At 34.4% G+C, this 24,073-nt stretch overlaps 1 protein-coding gene across 1 annotated transcript in view; it reads right to left on the bottom strand.

Annotated features, from left to right (window-relative positions):
- Positions 1 to 16,043, bottom strand: part of LOC134361753 (A disintegrin and metallopeptidase domain 3-like) — an 88,872-nt gene extending 72,829 nt beyond the window's left edge. Inside the window, 4 exon segments of the mRNA XM_063076731.1 lie at positions 2,467 to 2,529; positions 14,167 to 14,344; positions 14,808 to 14,955; positions 15,953 to 16,043. Of these exon segments, the coding sequence (XP_062932801.1) occupies positions 2,467 to 2,529; positions 14,167 to 14,344; positions 14,808 to 14,955; positions 15,953 to 16,043 (480 nt within the window).
- Positions 16,044 to 24,073: the final 8,030 nt, after the last annotated feature.

Genomic DNA, 24,073 nt, shown 5'->3' with positions numbered 1-24,073 from the left:
AGGTTTCAAGAGCACATAGCCGATAAAGATGAGAACCAGTACTCCAATCACTAACCAATTAAACCATTAAACCTACTTTTTCCTACTGTACCAGTTGAATGCCACCTCATTTGTCTTCATCCCCATAAGACAAGCTGACTATACATCCTGGATAAAAAAGGCACTTTCTAAAGACAGAGCCCTGAGTACCAGGGTAGTGAACAATTTCAAGAATATATCCTCATCCAAGGGAATGAAAATCATATTTTATCTGGAATATTATTTCCAATTATGTGTGCACGCACACGTCTGAGTGTTTGCTGTCTGTTTTGCACCTTGCTTCTTCTCTGTATGTGAACTGTCTCAGTAAACCATGATGCACATTTACACACCCAGCATGTGCGGTACGAGTGAAGGTAGTCCTTCTCAAGGCTAAACATATGACTATCAAACAAAAACAAAAATATGTGATTATGGAAATGAATCCAAATACATCAATAAGCACTAAATATTAAAAGACTAAACACTAAATGTCAAAGATTAAAAAACCCCCACTATATGCAAATTAAAATTAAAAACTCTAAAATATAAGGATATATATAAATATTCAGTAAAATGATGAGAAGATGTTATGCAGATAATACCATGAAAATACTAGACAAGAGCATATGTTATGTTCTGTGAGAGTTATATTAATCAATATAATAGTTATATTGATAAGAATAAATCTTAAAGCAAAAAGTAGTCATGATTATCACAACATATTGATAAAATGTTCAATTCATCAGAAATAGGAAAACATTCTAAACTAGCAAATAACTAATAACATGGCTACAAAATATATTAAACAGGATTCAACAGAATTATACATAAAAATTGACTATCATAGTGAGATGTTTTTACATAGTTCTCTTAATGAAAGGCAAATTAACAGTAAAGAGACACAATAGTGATACACAATATTTGAAAAACCCAAGCAAATGTTGAATATAATATACATGCCTATATAGATGACAGTATGCAATAATGAGAGAATATATGTTTTTCAAACATAAATGAAAGTTTTATATAAGGCCATAAAACAGTTCTCTGAATATAAAACATAGTGTCCGTTAGATCACTTTATCTGACCACAACACAATAAAGTTATAGTGGACTTGATAAATGTACAAGGCTATTTTTACTAAGATAAATAACTCTGTCTTGGTTATATGAGATAATGCTCTTATTTTTTAGGAGTAAACTCCATAATGTGATTTACAACTTACTTTCAAATTCAAATGAAGAGAGCACGGGTGAGAATTGACTACAAGATTAACAATAAATGTGGGTAAAGACAATAAAAGTGTCCTTTGTATTATTCTTATTCTTGCAACTTTTCTGAAAGTTTGAAGTTATTTCCAAATAAAATGCTTAAAAAGTTAAGATGAAAAAAGATAATTTCAGATGAACAAAAACCGGAGAGAATTCAACAGGCTGAAGAGAAATTTCAAAAATGTGGACTTATTAGAAGGAATGAAAAGCTTTACAAATGGTAAATATGTAGTAAAAATAAATTTTTTTACTTTCCTCAATTTCTTTTAAAAAGTGCATATTTAATTAAAAATAGTTAATTTTGGTGTTTATAACACATGGAGAAGTAAAATATAACAAAATCACAATGACTGGGGCAAAAATGGAATTTTGCTGTTGAAAGGTTCTAATGTGCAAGGTTGTAAACGTTAATTCTAGATAATAAACATTTAAGAAAACTAATTGGAACAACTAAAGAAATCTCTGGACAGAGGGACTGGAAAGAGTGGAACAGCAGTGAAAACACACACACGTAAATGATACTGGCAGTGAAAGTAAATGCTAAAAATAACCCACTAATCCAAGGGGACTAAAAGAGGAACAAAGGAGCAACGTAACTGATGCAACATTGGGACACTAATAGCAAAGTAGTACTAACCTAATTCCATAGTTACCAATACTTTTGGTAAACATAAATTAACTATTCTAATAAATGATTCTTCCCATTTTTAGAAGCAGCACTTTCACCATAGAAGCTAAAGAATAAAACATCAAATAATTTTATAAAGGATAATATTTAATAACAAGGATTTTAAATTGAGCAAATAATAAAGTAGCTTGTTTTAAAATAAGACAATTGATTTAAGGAGAGTGTCAGAAAGAATCGGGGTGGATCTAGAAGTATCTGCATCTAAGTGTAATCCTGTAAATTATAGTGTAGTAGAGCCCTTCCATTCAAAGTTACACATTATTACTAGAAATCTATTGTGATTTGGAAATCAAGACATAAATATGGGTCCCCCTATGTCAGCAAAAAGGCAATTGACAACATTTATGTATGTCCTGCTATACCGAGACATATTTTGAATAGCATAAAATTTATCTGTATTGAAAACAATGAAAGTTTCTTATTCATATTCCCCCAGAATTTAAACACAAAATAAAGGTATAATGAAATATGTCAGTAGTGCATACCATTCCTTTATCCACAATGATTTGTATTTTCAGAGTTCTTTTCAATAGTGCATCTGCATTTTTCTGTGAAATTGAGCACATAAATAAAACATTTTCAAAATTCTTACATTGTAATATATACTGTATACTCAGGGGTAGATAAATATGGAAAATATGTGTATATTATATGTATATATATATATATGCACGCACAGACAGATACAGAGACATAGATAGAGATGATGTAGATAACAGGAAAATAAGAGGATGGGTGGCCACTTAACAGGTGGGATTCTACATAAAAATTTTAAGAACAAATCAGAGGGGTTTCACTTTATATTATTCATCACTAGAATGAAATGAGAGAGAACCCCATGTTTTCTTCTCCAAACACTCCTGCTTGCGCTATGGGACACCCCTCCCCTGCCAACCTTCAAGCTAAACAAACTTCCATCAACTTTTCCCCAAAATGTTGTCTCTATTTCCTCATTATTTTTGCATACAGTAAAATGTGTTCGTTTTAAGTATCCAGTTGCATGATTTGTTACTTATTCTGGAAATGGTTACATGTACACTCATGTCATTATTTACGTTTCCGTGACACTGTTCCGTGTCAACAGCCCACATAGCCCAAGACTGCCTGTGGTCTGGTTTCTGTCACTATAGGTTAGGGTAATCTGATCAAGAATTTTATCTAAGTGAAATCGTATGGTGTGTGCTCTTTCATATCTAGCTTCTTTCACTCAGCATTCACCCCTGTTGTTTTGATTATTAGTAGTTTATTAGTTTTTATTGCTAAGTGGTATGCCACTTTAAAGATACATCAAATTTGTTTATGTATAAACCTGCTGGTCTTTTGGATTATTTATACATTGTAGCAATTATAAGTAAGGCTGCTATGAATATTCACGTACAAGGTTTGTGTGGTTGTATTTGTTGGGTTTTGTTTGTTTGTTTGTTTTTTGTTTTTATTGGTGAATACTTAGAACTAGAAAACCTGAGTCACATGGTACTTATGAATGTGTAAAGTATTATGAAAGAGCAAAATTACTTTCCAAAGTGGTTTGATCATTCTGTATTCTCACAAAGAATTAATAAAAATTTCAATCGCTCCACGTGTTTGCCTGTATTTGGTATTGTGAATCTTTTCCATTTTATCCATTCTTGCTGGTCTTCATTGATACCTCATTGAGGTTTTATTTGCATTTCTCTGATGATTTACGATGTTGAACATCTATTTTATAACATATTTATGGTTTATTAATTAGGTTCCTCCTAAATTTCTTACTAGAAATTTATTTAGCTTTGACATTTAAGTCTTCGCTTTAATTCAGTTTTTTCTTTAGGGTCATAATTCATATTATTCCATATGGATATTCAATTACTGTCACATCATTTGTTGAAAAAATCATTCTTTAGTCTTTGAGAGTCCTTGGCACTTTTGTGAAAAAATCAATTGACTGGTAATTTTGATTCCACTTCTGATCTCTCTGTTCTGTTCCATGGTTCCGTATGTCTACACTTAGGTCAGAAACGTAAATGTAGCTCTATAACAGGGGTCAGATAACCATGCCACTGTTTTGTTGATCATAGTTCACTGGAACACAGCCACAACCGTGTGTGTACATTTTGTCGTGCTGACTGTCGTGTTACAAACACAGAATGAGGGCGCGGCAATGGACCACAGGCCCTGCTCGCCTAATATATTTGCCACCTGCACCTTTATGAAAAGGTAAGTCCCCCTCCTTGTTCTTTCTCTTACTTATTAAACTTTTTGACTATACAAGGATATTTGAATCTCCTTTTGCATTTAAAAACCAGTACCTGCAAAAATGCTTTCTGGAATTTTGATTGGTATTGCACTGAATCTACAGATCAATTTAGAGAAAATAAACATCTTAACAATGTCTTTTCCTTTGTTTCCTGTGACTTTGCTAAACTCTGTTATTAGTCCTGGTAGCTTTGCTGTAGATTCTTTAGGGTTTTCTACAGCAGAGTTAGGGCGTCTAAAAAAGTAGGGTTACGTTTTTCTTTTGAAACTGTATATGCTTTATCATTTTGTTTCCTGTTGCACCATCTAGGAACTCCAGTACAATGTTGCATGGAAGTAGTGAGGGCAGGTGTCCTTGTCTTGTTACCATTCTTAATTCTTAGTGAGTTTGGGTTGCTGCAACCAACATACATATACTGGGTAGCTTAAGGAACAACAAAGAATGTCTCACAGTTCTGGATGGTGGGAAGCCCAAGATCGAGGTTCAGGCAGATCCAGTATCTGGTAGGGTCACTTTTCCTGGTTTGCAGATTGCTGTCTTCTCGAATCCTCACAAAGCAGAGAGCAGAGATGAAGATCCCCTGCCTCTTCTCTTTTTATAGCTACATTAATTCCATCGTGAGGGCCCCGCTATCATGACCTAATCTAACTTCAATTACCTTCCAATTCCTGACCTTCTAATACCATCCTGTTGGGAATTAGAGTTTCAACATACCAGTTGGTGGGGGACACATGCATGCAGTCCACAACAGGGCAAAACATTCTGTTATTTACACCCATTACGTTAGCTGTTGGCTTTACATAGGTATTTTTAATTAGATCAAGGAAGTTTTCTATTCCCAGTTTTTATCATAAATATGTGTGAAATTTTGCCACATTCTTTTTTTCTGGAATTATTATGATCCTGTGATTTTCTACATATATCTGTTAAATTATCTTACTCAATTCCTGTTTCACTGTACTGATTTAAGTAATATTGCCACAAATTACAATAGATATTATAGTCACAGAATTCTTAAAAATGTAAGAATGTTATTATATTATAATGGCAACTTGACTGGGTTAAAAACTGTTGTGATGTATTATATCCCATAGTGATGTCATACAAATTATTTGACTGTTTTATAAGCACTTTATTTTGGCCAATTTTTCCACCTTTGTGAGTGACTTTCTTTGAGGCCAAGATGCCCATAGAATTATTATTTATTTATAGAGTTAAATATACTAACCACATTATGTCTCAGTGTTGCCAGTTTTTAATCAGAATTTCTGGGAAAATTTTCAATTTCAGGGCTTCTTTATTTAAATAAAGTTTTGTGGTTTGACAATTTGGAATACTTTTGGTGATCTCTTATTCACGATGACAATTTTGAATATCTTGAATCCGTTATCAGTCTTTCATGCTGTATCCTTCAGGGTTTTTCAGACAAACAACACTAATACAATGTGTATGTATGTAGAAAGAGATTCACTGAAGGAAGTTGGTTCACTTGATCACGGATGTTGGTTAGTCCACAGGCCGGGGGTGCAGGGAGGGCCGACCCTGCAGCTCAGGAGCAGAGGCCGTCGGTCTGGGACCCGGCGGAGCTGATGGTGCAGTTCCAGTCCAGCTCCAAGGCCGTCTGCTGGGGCATTTCCTTTTACTCAGAGGAGCCCAGTCCTCTTGTTCTATTTGGGTTTCAACCGAGAGGATGAGGCCCACGTACATCGTGGAGGGCAATCTGCTTTACCCAAAGTTGACCGGTGTTAATCCCATGCAAAACCACCCTCACAGAAACACCCAGAATAATATTTGACCAACTATATTCGGGCTGTGGACCTTCCAAGTTGACAATAAAATTAACCATCATGCAGTTTTAGTTTTTATCTACCATCATTTTCATATCATTACTTTTCCATTTCATTTTGTTCTGTTTGCATAACCTGACTTTTAATTTGCTTTTTTAATTGACACATACTGATCGTACATATTTATGGGGTACAGACATATCCTTGAATACATGTATACAATGTGTGATGATCAAATTAGGGTAATTAGCATATTCATCTTCACAAATGTATCATTTCTTAAACCTGACTCTAATACTACAGATTGGGATTTTCGTTGTGTGTCCTGTTATTCACTAGTTCTATTACTTGTTTTTATTTTTAAGATAGTTTTATCTTTCTTTCACATTTATTTTCTAAGCCTTTCAAGGGAACTTTTAAGAAGCTGTATAGAGATAAACTATTTGAAAGCTAAACAGCATATCTCTGGTATTATATTATCTGAATTTGAATTTTAATGCCACCACTTACCAGAGAATTTCCTAGGATAATAATTTGAACTCTCTAAATCTCTGATTCCTGATCTGAATAACAGCACTAATTTCTAGAATTGTTGAAAGAATTGGAATGACAGAATATATATAAAACTCTTAGAACAATATGTGGCACCTATGAGACAGGTCATGAATATATAATAGTAGCAACATTTTAATTCCTTCAATTTGGATTGGTATTTATTTTATATTTTATATTTATATTAATTCATATGCCCCATAATTATTCCTTTTCTATTATTCTAATTTTTGACTAGATGTAGTACTTTCAAGTCAAAACTTTGTTGGACAAAGCGTGGCAATGAGTGATTTTTATCCCACTTTTAAGAAATGACCAATTATTTAAGAATGGCTTTTGCTCCCTCTTCAAGAGAAGACATGAGGCTGAGAGGCAGCTCGCTGGTGCCTCTTTCCCCTTTACTCCTGACCAGACTCAGAGAATCTAGTGGGAAACTGTCAGGGGCCCCGAGTCAAAGCTCGGGAGGAAATAAGCCAGCAGAACTGAACCCACCTTGGACTTTGCATGAGCGATACATAAACCTTATGTTAAACCACCGAGAGGTGAGAATTTTTTGTCTTCAGCATCTGGTGGTATCTGGCCTAATAGTGATGTTCATGAAGAACAGAGATTGAGAACAACCGCGTACACAGTTGTTTTTGTTTTGTTGAAATTTCATCGTGTTTGGTAACTATTCTTTTTGAATTTGGTTGTGATTGTGACTGCCTGCTATTTCTATTCAAAACAGGATTAAAATATTTTTTCTTTTGTTTACCTGGGGTTTTTGTTTTGTTTTATTTTGTTTTTATTAGGAAGAACGTTTCACATTAGAGAGGGAAGAAGGAGACATCTCAGCTGTGTCATTCTGGCTGCACACAGAGTTATGTAGTAGAAATTGCCTCACTTTAAGCAGTTGCAGCATTGCCTTTCAACTTCCAGGATTGCTGCTGGGAAATTTCATGACATTCTACATTCTGGAAATAGATAAGAAACCAGATGCTTTATATCAGTCTTGAAACTCACCTTAAATAATTCTGAGAATTTTTCATGGATTGTTTTGTGACTTATTTAACTCAATTTTTTTCTGTTTATTCTTAATGGAACTCCTATTGTATCACCTATCTATGTTATTATTTTGATTTCATTTTCTTATCTCTCAAATCTCCCTGTCATTTGTCTTTGTTCTTTACTTTTCGAGAGATTTCTGAAATTTTATCTTGTGAACTTTCTATTTTTTAAATTTTTACTATATTTTTACATTTTCAATCTGTTGAATTTTATTTTTAATAGTACCTTGTTCTTGTTTGGTGGATGAAATATTTTCTCATACCTCTATGAGGATATCAATAGTCTTTTTTTTTTTTTTCCTTCATCCTCTATATTATTTGGCACTTCAAGCTTTAACTCTCATTTTGTTTTTTATGTTTCTGTCTTTCATATTAAATTGTTTCATTGTATGACTAGTGACTCTTCATATTAGGAACCGAGCATTTAAACAGTTTATTCCAACATCCATGACAACACATGGATTTTACGGGCTGCGGTCCTCACAGAGAGTAATTTTTCTGTATTGTTTGCTGGAGAAACTCTACTGTCAATTTGGCTGTTTCGATTTCCTCCTGGAGAGGGAACTTCCAACATGACTTCTTAGAAGGTGTGAGCCTGGCAGCCGATAGCCAGTGTGCCTGGTTGACCTCAGTCACTAATTTTCAGGATGGCGTGCAGCCTCAAATGCGAGAGACAATCTGTGCCCAGTATCCCCATTTCCAAGACTCCCCAAAGGAAATCACCTTTTACTTTTGCCAGTCTACAAATGAGGCAGTTGACTAGGACAGAAAAGGCGTTATAAATACCTGTGCAACATATTTTTACCCAATTCTCCTTTTAGGTTCACTCTCATATCCGCTTGCTAAGGTATTTGGACAGGCAAATCCCCCAAAATTTCTATATAGCCAACCACAATCGCCAGTTTAGGACTCAGCTTTTTAGGGGCTAAATTAGCTATATATTTATCTTCTATTTGAATTGCATTGTTTTGACTCATCTACTATTCTGCTTGTCTTTGTATTTTTTTTCTTAATTCTAAGGGTTTTTTAAAATGTATTATTTTTATTATTTTTTAATGTGGTAAAATATATATACCATAGGTTTGCCTTTTAAAGCGTTTTTAAACATACAAATGTGAGGAATTAATTACATTTGCAGTGCTGTGTGACCACCACCTGTATTTCCAGCCTAAACGTAAACTCTGCACCCACCGAGCAATAGCTCCTCATTAATCCCTACCCCAGTTTCTGATAACTTCTAATCTGCTTCCGTCTCTGAGAATTTTTTTTCTTTTTAATTTATTTTTCCTTACTTGACCCATGATAATTGTATAAAGTTTATTCCATTTTGTAAATCCCTTATTTTCACTTTAGTGGATTGAGGGGTAAATGGATGTGTTCAAAATGCTTTTACCAGATAAGTCCTTTATTGCATCTTATTTGGTTTCTGGTTCTGTTTTTCAACTCTAGTTATAAACTTTGTTTAATGTTTGTTTGTGTTAACTTACAAAGATGTAAAAATGCTTGAAAACATGAACTCTGTTTTATCTGTTTCTTTTTTAAATCTGTTATTGATAATGATGACTTTATTTGTGCTTATAAAAGCACGTGTGTATGTAAAAACATACTTAATTAAGCCTATATACTTAGGCCTATCAAATTCAGGATGAAAAGCAGTTATCGAGTTCCCCTGTGAAAGATACAAAATGCACAAAACATACCAGTACCCAGTTATCTCCATTCCTGCGGGGACTTCCCTGGTTTCTTCACAGTTCCTGACATTTTTTTCACTATTTTATTTCATTATTGCATTTTGTTTTGTAACCAAATTTTCATAATTTTTTTTGTAATTCATTGTTAATTTTATTTCTTTTACAGTTGAAACATAATTGATTATACATATTTCTGGGGTATCAAGTTGGCTATAAGTATTTGTGTACAATATATGATGATTAAATCAGTATTACTAGCGTGTTCATCATTATAAATTGTAATTATTCTTGTGTCCATTGCCCAATTTCTCCTTAACCCCTCATCTGCTGACCATAGATCTGTTCCTTCCTTGTTGAAGTTTGATGTATTCTTATGGTTCGTTCTTTCTCTCTCTCCCTCTCCCCCTCCACCTCCCATTTTCTAGTGAGGACATGCAGAATTTCTATTTCTGTGCCTGTGCCTGACTTATTTCACTTAACATAATTGCCTCCAAGTTCATCCATGTTGCTGCAAATGGCAGAATTTCATTCTTTCTTGTGGCAGAGTAGTATTCCATGGTGTATATACACCGCATTTTGATGTTTTTAGAAATATTTCTTTGTCTTTGACTTTTGACAATTTGACTACAGTGTGTCTCAGGGAGGTCTTTTTTGGGTTGAATCTGTTTGGGGGGTCTTTGAGGTTCTTGGATCTGTAAGACTGTCTCTCTCCCAATATTTGGGAAGTTTTCAGCTATTATTTCATTAAACAGGCTTTCAATGTTTTTGCCTTTCACTTTCCCTTCTGGTACACCCACAATATGGATGTTTGTACACTTAAGGTTATCAGAAAGATTTTGTAAGTTTTCTTCATTTTTTTAAATTATTTTTTCTTTTTCTTTTGTTGATCCAACTGTGTTAATTCAAAAAGCCTGTCTTCTACTTTGGAGATTTTTTCTTCCTGCTTATTCTAGCTTACTGCTTATGCTCTCAGTTGTATCTGTTATTTCATTGAATGAACTATTCAGTTCCAGAATTTCTGCTTAATTTTTTTATTGTTTTTATCTCTTTGTTGAATTTCTCATACATGTCCTCAAATATCTTTTTGACTTCATTGTAATTTCTATCTTTTCACCCATCATTTTGAGTTTTTGTATTGCCCTTTGGGATTCCTCTTCAGGCAATTCATCTATTTCCTGTTGTGTAGGGTCTAGTATTGGAGAATTGTAGTCTTCTTTTGGGGTAGTCATGTTTCCCTGTATTTTTCATGCTTCTCATGTCTCTGCTTTGAAGTCTGGGCATCTGGTGGTATAGTCACTTGTTTTAATTCTAGGAGTGACTTTTGAAGGGAGAAACTCTTTTCTGTAAGTGTATTCTATATTGTTAGTTGGGTTGGGCATTTTAAGTTTGGATCTGGATGAGTGCAGTAGCACAGACTTTGTACAGCTTCTTCAACTATATTCAATCTCAGATTTGTCTGTGGGTGCCCTTGGAGCCTAGGAAATGAGGCCCTCGGCAGTTTCTTGTTTGGATAGGCTTTTTATTGGGGTGGGCAATCTGCTGTTGGTCAGTGAGCAGGTGTTCACTGTTGGAACATGTCCTGATGGCTCTGTAGAGAGCCAGTGTTTCAGCTGTTGAGTCTGGAGCAAGCCTGCATGGATGCTGCAGGACCCAGTGGCTTTCTGGAAGAGTGCTGTGGGGAGGAAAAACTGTTACCCAACCAGCTGTTTGTCTGGGGATAAGTATACACAGCTGCAGTAGGGCCTGGCCACCCTGTAGGCGGCTGCTTGTTCAGCTGTTGAGCCTGATGCAAGCCTGCAAGGGTGCAGCTGAGGCCAGCAGCACGGTGAGGGCTGTTGTGGGGTGTCAAAACCCCTGCCTGGTCCACTGTTGGCCAGAAGGCAGATGTACACTGTTTCGGCAGGCCCTGGCCACTGTACAGAAAGCCACTGGATTAGCTGTTGAGTCTGAAGCAAACCTGCACAGATGCCACATGACCTAACAGCTCCCTAGAGCTGTGGAGGGCTGTTGGGGAGGAGGGACCAAAGCTGGCCTGGCTATCAGTGTGGGCACCTGTGGACTCAGCAGGACCAAGAGTTGTGCAGGTTGTGGTGACTTTTCCTCTCAACAAGACTGCCTACTCACCTGTGGAGGGGGGGGTGCCTTGTGGGTTCAGATGCTGGGGCCTCCGTCTTTCTGTCTGCCTTAGGCTCCAGGCAACCTGGGCCTTGGTCCTGCTGGTGTCTGTGTGAGAACAGTCAAATGCAGGCAGGACCTCCAGACAAAGGGAGTCAGACTTGCTGGGTCCAGGGCTGGGTGCACTCCTGCCATGGTGAGCACAGTCAAGTGCAGGCAGGACCTCCAGACGAAGGGAGTCAGACTTGCTGGGTCCAGGGCTGGGTGCACTCCTGCCATGGTGAGCACAGTCAAGTGCAGGCAGGACCTCCAGACGAAGGGAGTCAGACTTGCTGGGTCCAGGGCTGGGTGCACTCCTGCCATGGTGAGCACAGTCAAATGCAGGCAGGACCTCCAGATGAAGGGAGTCAGACTTGCTGGGTCCAGGGCTGGGTGCACTCCTGCCATGGTGAGCACAGTCAAATGCAGGCAGGACCTCCAGACGAAGGGAGTCAGACTTGCTGGGTCCAGGACAGGTTGCACCCCCACTGCAGTTTTGGCTCCCAGATGATTTTGTGTTTCAGCTGCTCAGGGTGGAAGGGGTTTAATCTCTTTCAGTTTCCACTATGAGACTGTAGCTATACTAACTCTTAGCTACTCTCCAAATGGTCCTGGGTCCCGAAAGGATTTCTTTTGAGGCAGGGCTCACTGGCATTTGTGGCGGTGGTGGGAACATCTGGGGTCCTTTTTAGCTTACCTTTTCTCTGCCTGGTTCCAAGATGGTCCCTGTGGTGTGGTGAAGGTTGGGTGCCCTGCTCTGTTCTCTATGGTGAAGTTCCCTTCTTCCACACTTCACAAGGATCTCATCACTCTCCTGATACTCTGCAAGATTTTTCCTCAGTTTTTCCAATCAAAATATGCTTGTCCATTGTTTTGGTCTCTATTTACAGCGAGGAGACTAGCATCAGACCTCTCTAGCTGGCCATCTGGGGAAGGTCCCCATAATTGTTTCTGATGACCTTGCTCCACTACATTGGAAAATATTAATATTTTTAGGAGTGATATTTATAGATTACTTATTTCTCCACATACTATATGCTAAGTAATTTTATATATACAGTTATTTAATGTTTTAAATAATTGTGTGAGATGGGTATTAATTTTATTATTGTGTTTTTATACATGAGGAAATATAAACACTTTGAAAGGTTATGTTACCCAAGTTCTTGTGACCACTGACTGCAAGACCTGGAATTCAGAGCCAGGGAGTGTAAAGTGTAAGCTGTTTGTGTGTCTTCCAATGCATCACAGTGGGGGGTGACTTCAAGGGAGGTATCATTTGTCTTTTCCAAAGCACATTCACTCCTTCACATTTTTTCCTGCCACTGATGAGCACTCATGGGATCCTTCAAAGGGTTTGCAATTTGCTTTCTGTGATAGTGTCACCTTCACTCATGATCAGTCTTCACCTGTGTCCAGTTGTCATGACAGCACACAGATGGTTCCCAGAGAGCTACAATGAAGTTCGGGATTACTTCTTAGTTTCACTGAAAATGAAGCTTCGTTTCTGTATATGATTGTATTTTACCTTTGTTGTGTTTCTGAAAGGGCAGTTTTGTTGACCTGTACTCAGACCAGTATTTTAGACAAAACAAATAATAGCAAAGTAAAGAAACACTGAGATGGAATTTGTCATATATTAAATTCAAGTTTTATTCATTTTTATTTTGTTTTACTTCTTTTGAATGTGAGATCCAGTATTGATGAGAATGTGTGAACAGAAATTTATTTATTTAACCACTGATGATCAAATGTAAAGTTGTACAAACATTCAAAAGGGAGAAATTAATATACATCAAAAACCTTTGGAAATATGCCCCACTGTTAGATGCAATTATTTATAAGAAAAGTGTGATCGCTCATAAATCTGGTACATTCATGCAGTTTATCTATTTAAAAACATATAAATATGTAAAATATGATATAATTTGATAAAATGTATGAACTAAGGTTAATATGTAGGAAAAGGTATAAAAGAATATATATATATATATATATATATATATATATAATCAAAATGACAGCAGGGCATTCTGCAATACATTTTGCTTTAGAAAATGGTTATTTTTTCCTTATATATGTATATATTTAATATTTTAATATATATATTAACCAACGTTATTTAATTTAAAAATAATAAATGTAACTAAATTTAATAATATGTAAAATGTGCGTTATCCTCTTAATAGCAAAGTGGAAACTTCAAAGAAACGTGTATGGCTAAACCATTTTTTGTTTAAAAAAAACTATGCCTTTATACATATACATTTATAACTAGGCATATTAAGGCAATTAGAACAAATGCTCCAAAATTCTAAGAGCACTATTTCTGAACAATGAGGTTTTCTAAACAAAGAAAATGTACTGGAAAAGAAAATGCTTACAAAGTAATAATGAGAAAATTTGAGAATCGTTTTATCAGTAGGATGCAAATTCAGTGAAAAGCAACTACGTATACTTGCATAAAAATTCTTGCAACTTGAAAAACATTGTAAAAATTTTGATGATTTTTAAATTATGTGTTTCTATATCTATTACATTTTCTAAATATTATTTGAATAAGAAAAAAATTTTAAACAAATACACTACAATAGAAACTTTTTATATAATGAATATCAATTTATATTTACTTTCCAAATGTATCAAATCTCAAAATTTCAAAGTGAATAAGTTTATAAAAGTAAACACAAACGAAGGTATCATAAAAGGGAGAACTCACTTCTGATTTGACAAGAATCCTGTCGGACTGATCTGCGTACTGAGTCATAGGATAATTTTCTTGTAAGAGGGAATGATTGATTTTATTATCCTTTATTTGATAAAGCATATGCTCATATGTTGATGAAGTTTCCAATGGTTCAATTCCATAACTGATACTCTCGAACTGCAACAATCCTCTAAATATTCAAATATAAAAAAGAGATAAAAATATAATTAGTATATATTTCCCACTGAAAAATGTAAATCACTACTAAATAAAAATATTTCATATAAATTTTACAGTGGTCTTTGTAGTCTAATTTCTAAGAATCATCCCATCTTACTCAGATTAACTTTCAAATTCAACTTAATTCCCCTCTTCTAAAGCATTTAGAAGCAGTTGAGGCTATAGTGTGGCTAAGAAATGTGAATACTCTTTATGGGGGCTGGAGCTTTTTCTGCACAAATTTTATAACTGCAAACCTGGGATAGGAACAAAGGATAGGAGAAATGATAAGAGAAAGAGGAGAATAAAAAGAAAAATATATGAGAAGAAACAGTCTATTTTTTTGTTCTTCACTCTACCCTTCAAGAGGTTTCTGAAAAGTAAGGGCACACACAGTGTCTGTAACCGTGTATGTCTCTGGAAAATGCCATTACCTGAGTCCAGAGCAAATGTTTAGTGTCACAATTGATTTTGGAATTTCTGCAGCATATCCTCGATAAAAGCAATGACCCTAAAAGGAAGTATAGAAAGATATGTTCATAAATGATTTGTAAGTAAATGTATTGGTTTTATCCTTACTTCCTAGATATCATCAAATATTCAGATTTAGACGTTATCAAAATACTATTTGTCAGATATAATTTCCTTGTTATCTATCTGCATTATCTTCCTCTAAATCTTTCTCTGCCTGTGAGTAACCGTTACTGCCATCCTCCCCCAAATAATTCTTTTCATAATTCTAAATTTTTGACAACTTTCTTATCTGCATCTTTTCTTTCTCAAACACATTTTCTGAGTGTATCGTCTGTAACTGCTAACTTGATGTGCTGACAGTATTCATTTGACTTTAACTTTGAACATTTCACTTGTTTTTTCTAGGTTACTCAAAAGTGTCTTAACCGACATTTTCTAATCTTGATTTCTCTTTAGTTCGCCTTAGAGACAACTTACTGTCCTTATTTCAAATTCTCCACCCTATTAACTTTTGAACTTAGTCTTTCCCAGTTCTCCCCTACAGTTCTTTCAGGAAATTTTCCTTTTCTGTACCTTTAAATTCTAGTGATCTTGAGTAACAGACCTTTTTCTCTGTTAATCCTATTTTATGAAAAGTTTAGTGTCATCAAATTCTTTCCTATGGATGTATCTATAGGTCATTAGATCCCAGACTTACAAAGCCATCAGTGGTCATTTGGCAGAACAGATTTACCCCCAGTGGCAGTCAGCAGAGCCTGGGTGCGTCAACCCACCCCACATGCAATACTCACTGACAGCAAAGTGTCTGAAGACCCCCCACCATCAGGGCAAGTGAAATCTAACCAGGGAGATCCACATCTTGCTCTGTGTCAAGCAACAGCAGCAGCCACCTGCATCTGCACTGGTGCCAACAGAGCCTTTAAGTATGACCCTTCACAAAGAGGTAGAAATCACTTCTCAATCCTCTACCCAGAAAGAGAAGGCAATTCAGGCTCGGCAGCTCCTGGCTGCACACCCAGGGGAAGAAGGTGATCTTCATGATGCTGGCCAGTGCTCCAAACAGCAAAAGATGGCCCAAATAGAATCTGTTTACACCCAGAAGTACCATCAGAGATACAGTGATGCACACTGACATCCAGTAGCTGAAGAATAGCCAGGGAAAATGCTCTCCATTCCATGAGTCTTTTATCAGCCATCTCCACCTGAGAACAGCACCTGGCCCAGAAAAATGTTATTGCTGAACAACCTATAGCCAAACAACCTAAGATGCAGCAGGAGCTCCAGCAGACCCAGAGATTAAGCATAGCACATTCCTAATGTATAATGCAATAATATTGAAAGTCATAACTAAATTGTAGTTGGAACAAAAGACAACACTAAATCTAAACTTAACAGTGGGTGCCTGCCTTCTAAAATAAAAGATTTAAGTAAGTTCAAGAGTCTTCTTGGCTAAATATTAACAATAAAATCAAAATCATTCATTATACCAAGGACCAGGAAAATCACAACAAAAATAAGAAAAAAAAAATTAGCTGATGCCAGTATTGAGATGAGTAACACGATGGATCTGTCAAACAAAGATTTAAAAGCAGTCATAATTTTTAAAAGTGTATCAATGAATATAATATAAATCACCTTGAAATAAAAGAACAGAAAATCTCAGCAAAGAAATAGAAGGCATCGAAAAAATCAAATATTAGAACTGAAAAATGTAATAAACAGGACAGTGAATCAGCTCTATAGTTGAGTGCAGACAGTGGAGGACAGAGCCTTTAAAGTTGAGGAGAGACTAATATAATATACCTGATCTGCAAAATTGAGAAAAACAAACTGAAAAAATGCACACATCCTCAAGGACTTGTAAAACAGTAACAAAAGATCTAAAATACGTATATAATAATGTTAGAAAAAGAAGAGAATGAACTTGGGGTTGAAATAGTATTCAAATAAATAATGGGTGGAATTCTGGTCAGCAAGATGGTGAGATAAGAAACTATGAACCCTCCTTCCCCCCACAAGCATACCAACTCAAGAACATTCCACTTAAATATTTCCTTTATGAGAAATAAGAAACTAATATAAAGGCTCCTGTGCCCTGGGAGGGTGCAAACCAGACTCACCAAAGATGGTATGGAGGTTTGGAGCACACTCTCATCAAAGCTCCTACCCCAGAGCTTTTTCCAATGCACAGATACCAACACAGCAAGTCAAGTAAAATGAAGAATTGGGCAAGGATATTTCAAACAAAGAATATAATAAATCTTCAGAAACTGACCCTAATGAAATACAGTTATATGATTTACCTGACAGAGAATTAAAAATAACTCTAATTAAGATACTGAGTTCAAGAGAACAATGCATGAACAAAGTGAGAATTTCAACAAAAGAATAAAAATCTTTAAAAAGCACCAAAGAGAAATCATGCAACTAAATAATACAATAACAGAATTCAAAGATTCAGTTGGGGATTACTATGGTTTGGATATTGTTAGCCCATACCAAAACTCATTCTGAAGTTTGATCCCCAATGTGGCAGTTCAGAAGATGAAGCCTAGTGGGACATGTTTGGTTCATGGGGGTAGATCCCTCATGAACAGACTAATGTCCTCTCTTTTGGTAGGGTGAGTGAATTTTGCTCTATTAGTTTCCAGGAGAGCTGGTTGTTTCAAAGAGCCAGGCACCTTCTCTTCCTCTCTAATTCATTCTCTCTCGCCCTATGATGTATTTGCAAGCACCTGACTCTTCTGTTTTCTACCACAAATGGAAGCAGTTTGAGGCCAAAACCAAATGAGGCTGCCCCAGAATTGAGAGCCAAATAAACTTCTTTTCTTCATAAATTACTTAGTCCCAGGTATTCTGTTATAATGACACAAGTGGACTAAGATAGGGCTTCAAAGGCAGACTAAATCAAGCAGAGAGAAAGACTGATCAACCAAAAGACAGTTTACTGGAAATAGTTCAGTCAGAGAAACAAAAAGAAAAATGAATAAAAAGGAATAAAAGCAGTATAAGAACTTATAAAACACCACCAACTGGGCCAATTAACATTTTATGGGAGTCTTAGAAGAAGGAAAAAAGACCAGAAAGTTTATTCAAGTAAATAATAGCTTAAAACTTCTCAAATATGCACAATAAAATTAATATCTAGATTCAAAAATCCCAAAGACATTAAATAAGATAAATCCAAAGAAATCCACACCAGGCACATTTTAATCAAATTGCCAATAGTTTACAAAAAAGAGAGAATTTGGAAAGCATCAACAAAATAGTGACATATCACATACAATGTCAACCACATAAGACTATTGGCAGATTTTCTCTTTTAAGGAGAAACCTTGTAGGTCAGAAGGGAATGTGATGATATATTTAAATTCCTAAAAGAAGAACAAAAACTGCCAAACAAGAATACCATATACGGCAAAACCATTTTTTTTAATGAAGGAGAGATAAAGACTTAGACAAAAAAAAAGGTGAGGGAATTTATCACCACTTGATCTGCCTTACTATAAATGCTAGAGAGAGTGTCTCTTCAAGTTGATATGAAAATACACTAAACAGAAACATTATAGAATAAGAAAATATAAAACTCATTGGTAAAGGTAAATATATATACAAATAAAAATACTGTTTTACTGTAATGGCTGTGTATAAATCACTTTTTAAGTAAAATAGTTAAAAGATAAAGGTTTTAAAACATATAACTAAAACATCTGTCAAAAGATACACAGAATCAATAGATGCAAATTGTGACATCAAAAAGTAAAGTATGGGTAGAAAGAAGTTAAAACATAGTTTTTGTAAGTGATGGAAATTACAGTGATCAGCTTAAAGTAGATTGCTGTAATTAGAGATATTTTATGTAAGCTTCAAGGTAACCATATATATAATACACATGTACACACATATACATATACATGTTACACACATCACAAAAAAAAGGGAAAGGAATTAGAGCACAATACAATCAAAAAACACAAAGGAACCATGCTATAGAAGAAAAGGCAAACAGCAGAAATATAAGACTAACAGAAAACAAAAAAGATGGCAATCCTAAATACTTGGCTATCAATAATTGCTTTAAATGTAAATATATTAAACTCCCTAATCAAAAGAAACAGGTGAATGGATAACAAAGTAAGAGCTAACTACAAAGTCTATAAGAAACTCATTTTAGAATTAAGACCACACATACACTGAAAGTGAAGGGATCAAAAAAGATATTCCATGCAAATGGTACCAAAAGAGGACAGAGGTTTCTATCATTATATCAGATAAGATAGACTTTAGATAAAAACTTTCACAAGAGACAACGAAAGAGATTTTACAGTGATTGAAAGGTCAATACACTAAGAAGATACAAATTATAAGTATTTATTTACCCAATATCAGAGCACCTAAATATATAAAACTGAAGAGAAAAATAGAAACACCACTAAGAGGGAACTTCAATACTCCACTTTAAAGAACAGAACATCCTAAAGAAAGACTAATGAGGAAACAGAGGACTTGAATAACACTATAGGCCAAATAATTCTAACATACATACACAGAACATTCTACCCAACAGCAGCAGAATACATTCTTCTCAAGCACACATGGATCTTTCTCCAGATATAGCACGTTTGGCTACAAAATATGTCCAACAATTTAAATAAAATTGAAATCATACCAAATATATTTTCTGAACACCACAGAATGAATCAAAAAATTAATAATATAAGGAAAACTAGAAAATTCACAAATAAGTAGAAATTAAACAACACACTATTGAACAATCATTGGATATAAGAAAATATGTTATTAAAAAATACCTGACGACAAGTGAAAACAACAACAACAAACCAAAATACTAAAACCTATGGATGAAACAAAAGCACTAGTAAGAGGGCAGTTCATGGCAAAATATATGCCAACATTAAAAAAGAAAAAATTATTTCAAGTAAATAACATAATTTTTACCTGAAGGAGTTAGAAAATAAATGAACTCAGCCCAGAGTTAACAGAAATAAGAAAATAACAAAGAACAGAAATAAACAAAAGAGAAAATAGAAAAACAGTACAAAAAATCAACTAAACTGAGTTCATTTTTAAAATGATAAAAAAAACCATTGATGACCATTAGTTATACTAAGAAAAACAGAAAAGACTCAAATAAAATCAGCAATGAAAGCACAGACATTATAGCTGATTCCACAGAAATAAAAAGATCATAAGAGAATGTTATAATCAATTACGCACCAACAAACTAGATAACCTAGGAGAAATGGATAAAGTTCTAGAAACATACAACCTACCAAGACTGAATTATGAAGAAATAGAAAGTCTGAACAGACTTGTAACTAGTATGAAAATTAAATCAATAATCAAAACCTCCAAACAATGAAAAGCCCAGATTAGACAGCCTCACTGGTGAATTTTACAAAAAGCAGTGAAATAACACTAATTATTCTCAAACTCTTCTAAGAAATTGAAAAGGAGAAAACACTTTCAAACTCACTTTATGAGGCCAAAATTACTCTGACACCAAAGGCAAACAAATGTACTGCAAGAGAAGAAAACTAAAAGACAATATCCCTGTCGCATATAGATGCAAAAATTCTCAAAAACATACTAGCAAACTGAATTCAACAGCTCATTAAAAGGACCACACACCGTGACCAAGTGTGATTCATCTCTGGAATGTAAGGATGGTTGAATATAACAAAATCAATTAATGTGATACACCACATTTTTTATTTATAATAAAAGAAAATAATAAAAGAAAATTTACATGGTCATCTAAATAGATGCAGAAAAGTGCTTAACATAAGCAAAACCCTTTCATCATAACAACTCTCAGAAAACCAGGAATAGAAGGAAATTATCTCAATATAATAAAGGTCATATATGAAAACTCCACAGCTAACATAATTCTCAGTGGTGAAAAACTGAGGACTTTCCCTACAAAATCAAGAACAAGGCAAAAATGCCCACCCTCACCATTTCTATTCCACATGTTACAGGAAATCCTAGCCAGAGCAATTAGGCAAGAAAAAGTTATAAAAACCTAACTCGAAATCAAGAAGCAAAACTGTTTCTGTATATAGATGGCATTGATGGCATAACCTCAGATATAGAAAACCCTAATGACTCTACATACACACACGCACACACACACACACAAATATATTAGAACTAAAAAAACAAATGTAGCAAAATTGCAGGACATAAAATCAACATTCAAAAATTAATTGTATTTCTATATATTAATAACAAGCTATCTGAAAAATAGTAAATAATTTAACTTACAATAGCACGAAAACCAATAAAACACCTTGGAATAAACTTAACTAAGGAGGTGAAAGACTTGTATTCAGAGGACTATTTACAAAAGAAATTAAACAAGACATAAATTAAAAGACATCATGTCTGTGTATTGGAAGACTTAATATTTTAAAGATGTCCATAATAAGCAAACTCCAAAATGAATGAGTCCAAAGTAATCCACAACTAAAAACATCATAATTAAAATAAAAATAATAAAAAGATCTTAAAAGTAACCAGAGACAAATGACGCATAAACTTTAAATAAAGAGCAATTTGAATGACAATGAATTCCTCATCGGAAGTCATGAAGTCTAAAAGGAAATATCCCAGTAGTTTTCAAGTTCTGAAAAAATAATACAGTCAAACATAGATTCTATATCCAGCAAATTTATTGTTCAAACATGAAGAAAAGAGGAAAGAAGTTTTCAGACAAACGAAAACTAAGACATTTTTTGACTAGTGTACATGTTCTTAAAGAATGGCAAAAATAAACTGTCAAAAAAACAAAGAAAATTATATTACAAGAAGGCTTGGAACAACACAAGAAATTAAGAAAAGCAGAATGTAAATATAATGGACGATCTTTTCCCTCATGAGATTTAAAATCCTGTTTGATGGTTGAAACACAGTTATAGCACAATTTTATGTGATGCTTAATACATATAGAGAAATAATTATATTTTAAAAGTGTGAAGTATAAAAAAATTAAATGGAAATAGGGTCTTACTACTTCACTTGATGTGGTAAAAAGTTCATAATACTAGGCTGCTTTAAGTAATTGTGTATGTATATTTTAACACCTAGAACAAAAATACTTTAAAATATTATAGATGAATCAAGAATCCTAAAAATGTTCAAGTAACCCAGAAGACAAGAAGAGAGAAACAAAGGAATGAGAAATAGAGTGAAAAAAGATACAAAATAATATTATGGTAGATAAAAGCCCTAATATATTCATAATTACTTTAAATATAAACCAAATGAAAGAGTGAGTGCCAAAGTAATTTTTAAAACCCACTTGAATGCTTTTTACAAGAAACTATTTTCAAACATAATTACATAGGTAGATTGATAGTAAAAGAATGAAAAAATATATATCATGCAAATATAAAAATAAAGTAGGAGTGACTTTATTAGTATCAGATAAAGTTGATATAACAGCAAAGAAATCTGCTAGAAACAAAGAGAAATATTAAGATAAAAGCATCGATTTATCAGGAAGACAAAGCGATCTTAAATGCATATTCACCAAATGTTAGTGATTCAAAACATGGCCCAGACACTAATACAGCTAAGAGAGAAACAGAAATAAGCACAATAATAAGTGAGTAATTCAAAACGCCCCACTCAGTGATCGATAGTACTAGACAGAAAATCAGCAGGACTGTAGAACTGAACAACCGCATTAATCAACAGGTTCTCCGAGACATGTATACAGCCAACAGCAGCAGAATATACATTCTTTTCACATACCTAAGAATATCTACCTACACGCACAATGTGCTAGCTCATAAGACAAACATTCACAAATTTACAAGTATTGATTTCATACAGGGTATGTTCTCTAAGCATAATGAAATCAAAATAGAAATCAATTACAGACAAGAAAAAAATCTATAACACTTGTAAATAAAACAAGACACTTTAAAAAATGTTTTACTGAAACATATTGATTATACATATTTATAAGGTACAGAGTTATATTTCATTACCTGTATGCAATATGTGATGAACTAATCGGTAAATAGCATATTCATCACTGTGAAACTTTATAATTTCTTTGTGATGTGAACATCTGGTCTCCTTTTTTCTAGTCTTTTTGTTGTTTTTGCTTTTGCTTTTTATTTTCTTCCATTCTAGAGATTGCCTCTTCACTCTGTTGATTATTTCCTTTGCTGTCCAGAAGTTTTTCAGTTCTATATAATCCCATTTGTTTATTTTTGCTTTTGTTGCCTATGCTTTTGAAGTCTTAGTCATGAAATCTTGGTCTAGTCTTTCCTCTTGTAGTATTTTCCCTGTGTTTTCTTCTAGAAGTTTTGTAGTTTCAGCTCTTATATTTATGTCTTTAATACATTTTGAGTTGATTTTTGTGTATAGTGAGAGACAGGAGTATAATTTTATTCTTCTATACAAGGATATCCAGTTTTCTCAGCACTGTTTATTGAAGAGGGTGTCCTTTCTCCAATCATGTGTTCAGCACTTTTGTCAAACATCAGTTGGCTGTAATTATGTGGGATTATCTGATTATTTGTATTTATGTGGCTTTTCTATTCTGTTCCATTGGTCATGTGTCTGTGTTTATGTGTCTGTGTTTAACCATACTGCTTTGGTTGGTTACTATAGATTCATAGTATGTTTTGAAGTTAGGTAGTGTAATGCCTACCATTTTTTTTTTGCTCAGGATTGATTTGGCTATTCCAGGTCTTTTCTCATTTCATATGAATGTTAGGATTGCCTTCTCTATTTACGTGAAGAATGACATTGGTATCTTGACGAGGGGTGCACTGAATCTAAAGGTCACTTTGGGTACTATGGCCATTTTCACAACACTAATTCTGCCAATCAAAGAGCATGGAATATCTTTCCATTCCTGTGTATCCTCTTTAATTCTTTTGTCAGTGTCATGTAGTTTCCGTTGTAGACATCTTTCATCTCCTCCATTAAATGTATTCTTACGTATTTTATTTTTTAGGTAGCTATTGTAAATGGGCTTGCATTCCTGATACCTTTTTCTGCTAGCTTGTTGTTGGTGTATAGAAACTCTATGGATTTTTGTATATTGATTTTGTATCCTGCAGATTTACCAACTTTGTTTATGAGTTCTACGAACATATGGTGGAATCTTAAGTTGTTTTAATATAAAAAATCATGTCATCTGCAAACAATTGACTTTCTCTTTTCCAATTTGGATGCCCATTAT

This window comes from Cynocephalus volans, chromosome 13, assembly GCF_027409185.1.
Source record: "Cynocephalus volans isolate mCynVol1 chromosome 13, mCynVol1.pri, whole genome shotgun sequence".
NCBI classification, from domain to species: Eukaryota; Metazoa; Chordata; class Mammalia; order Dermoptera; family Cynocephalidae; genus Cynocephalus; species Cynocephalus volans.
The sequence above is the reverse complement of the archived record's forward strand: the minus strand, read 5'-3'. Positions and strand labels throughout refer to the sequence as shown.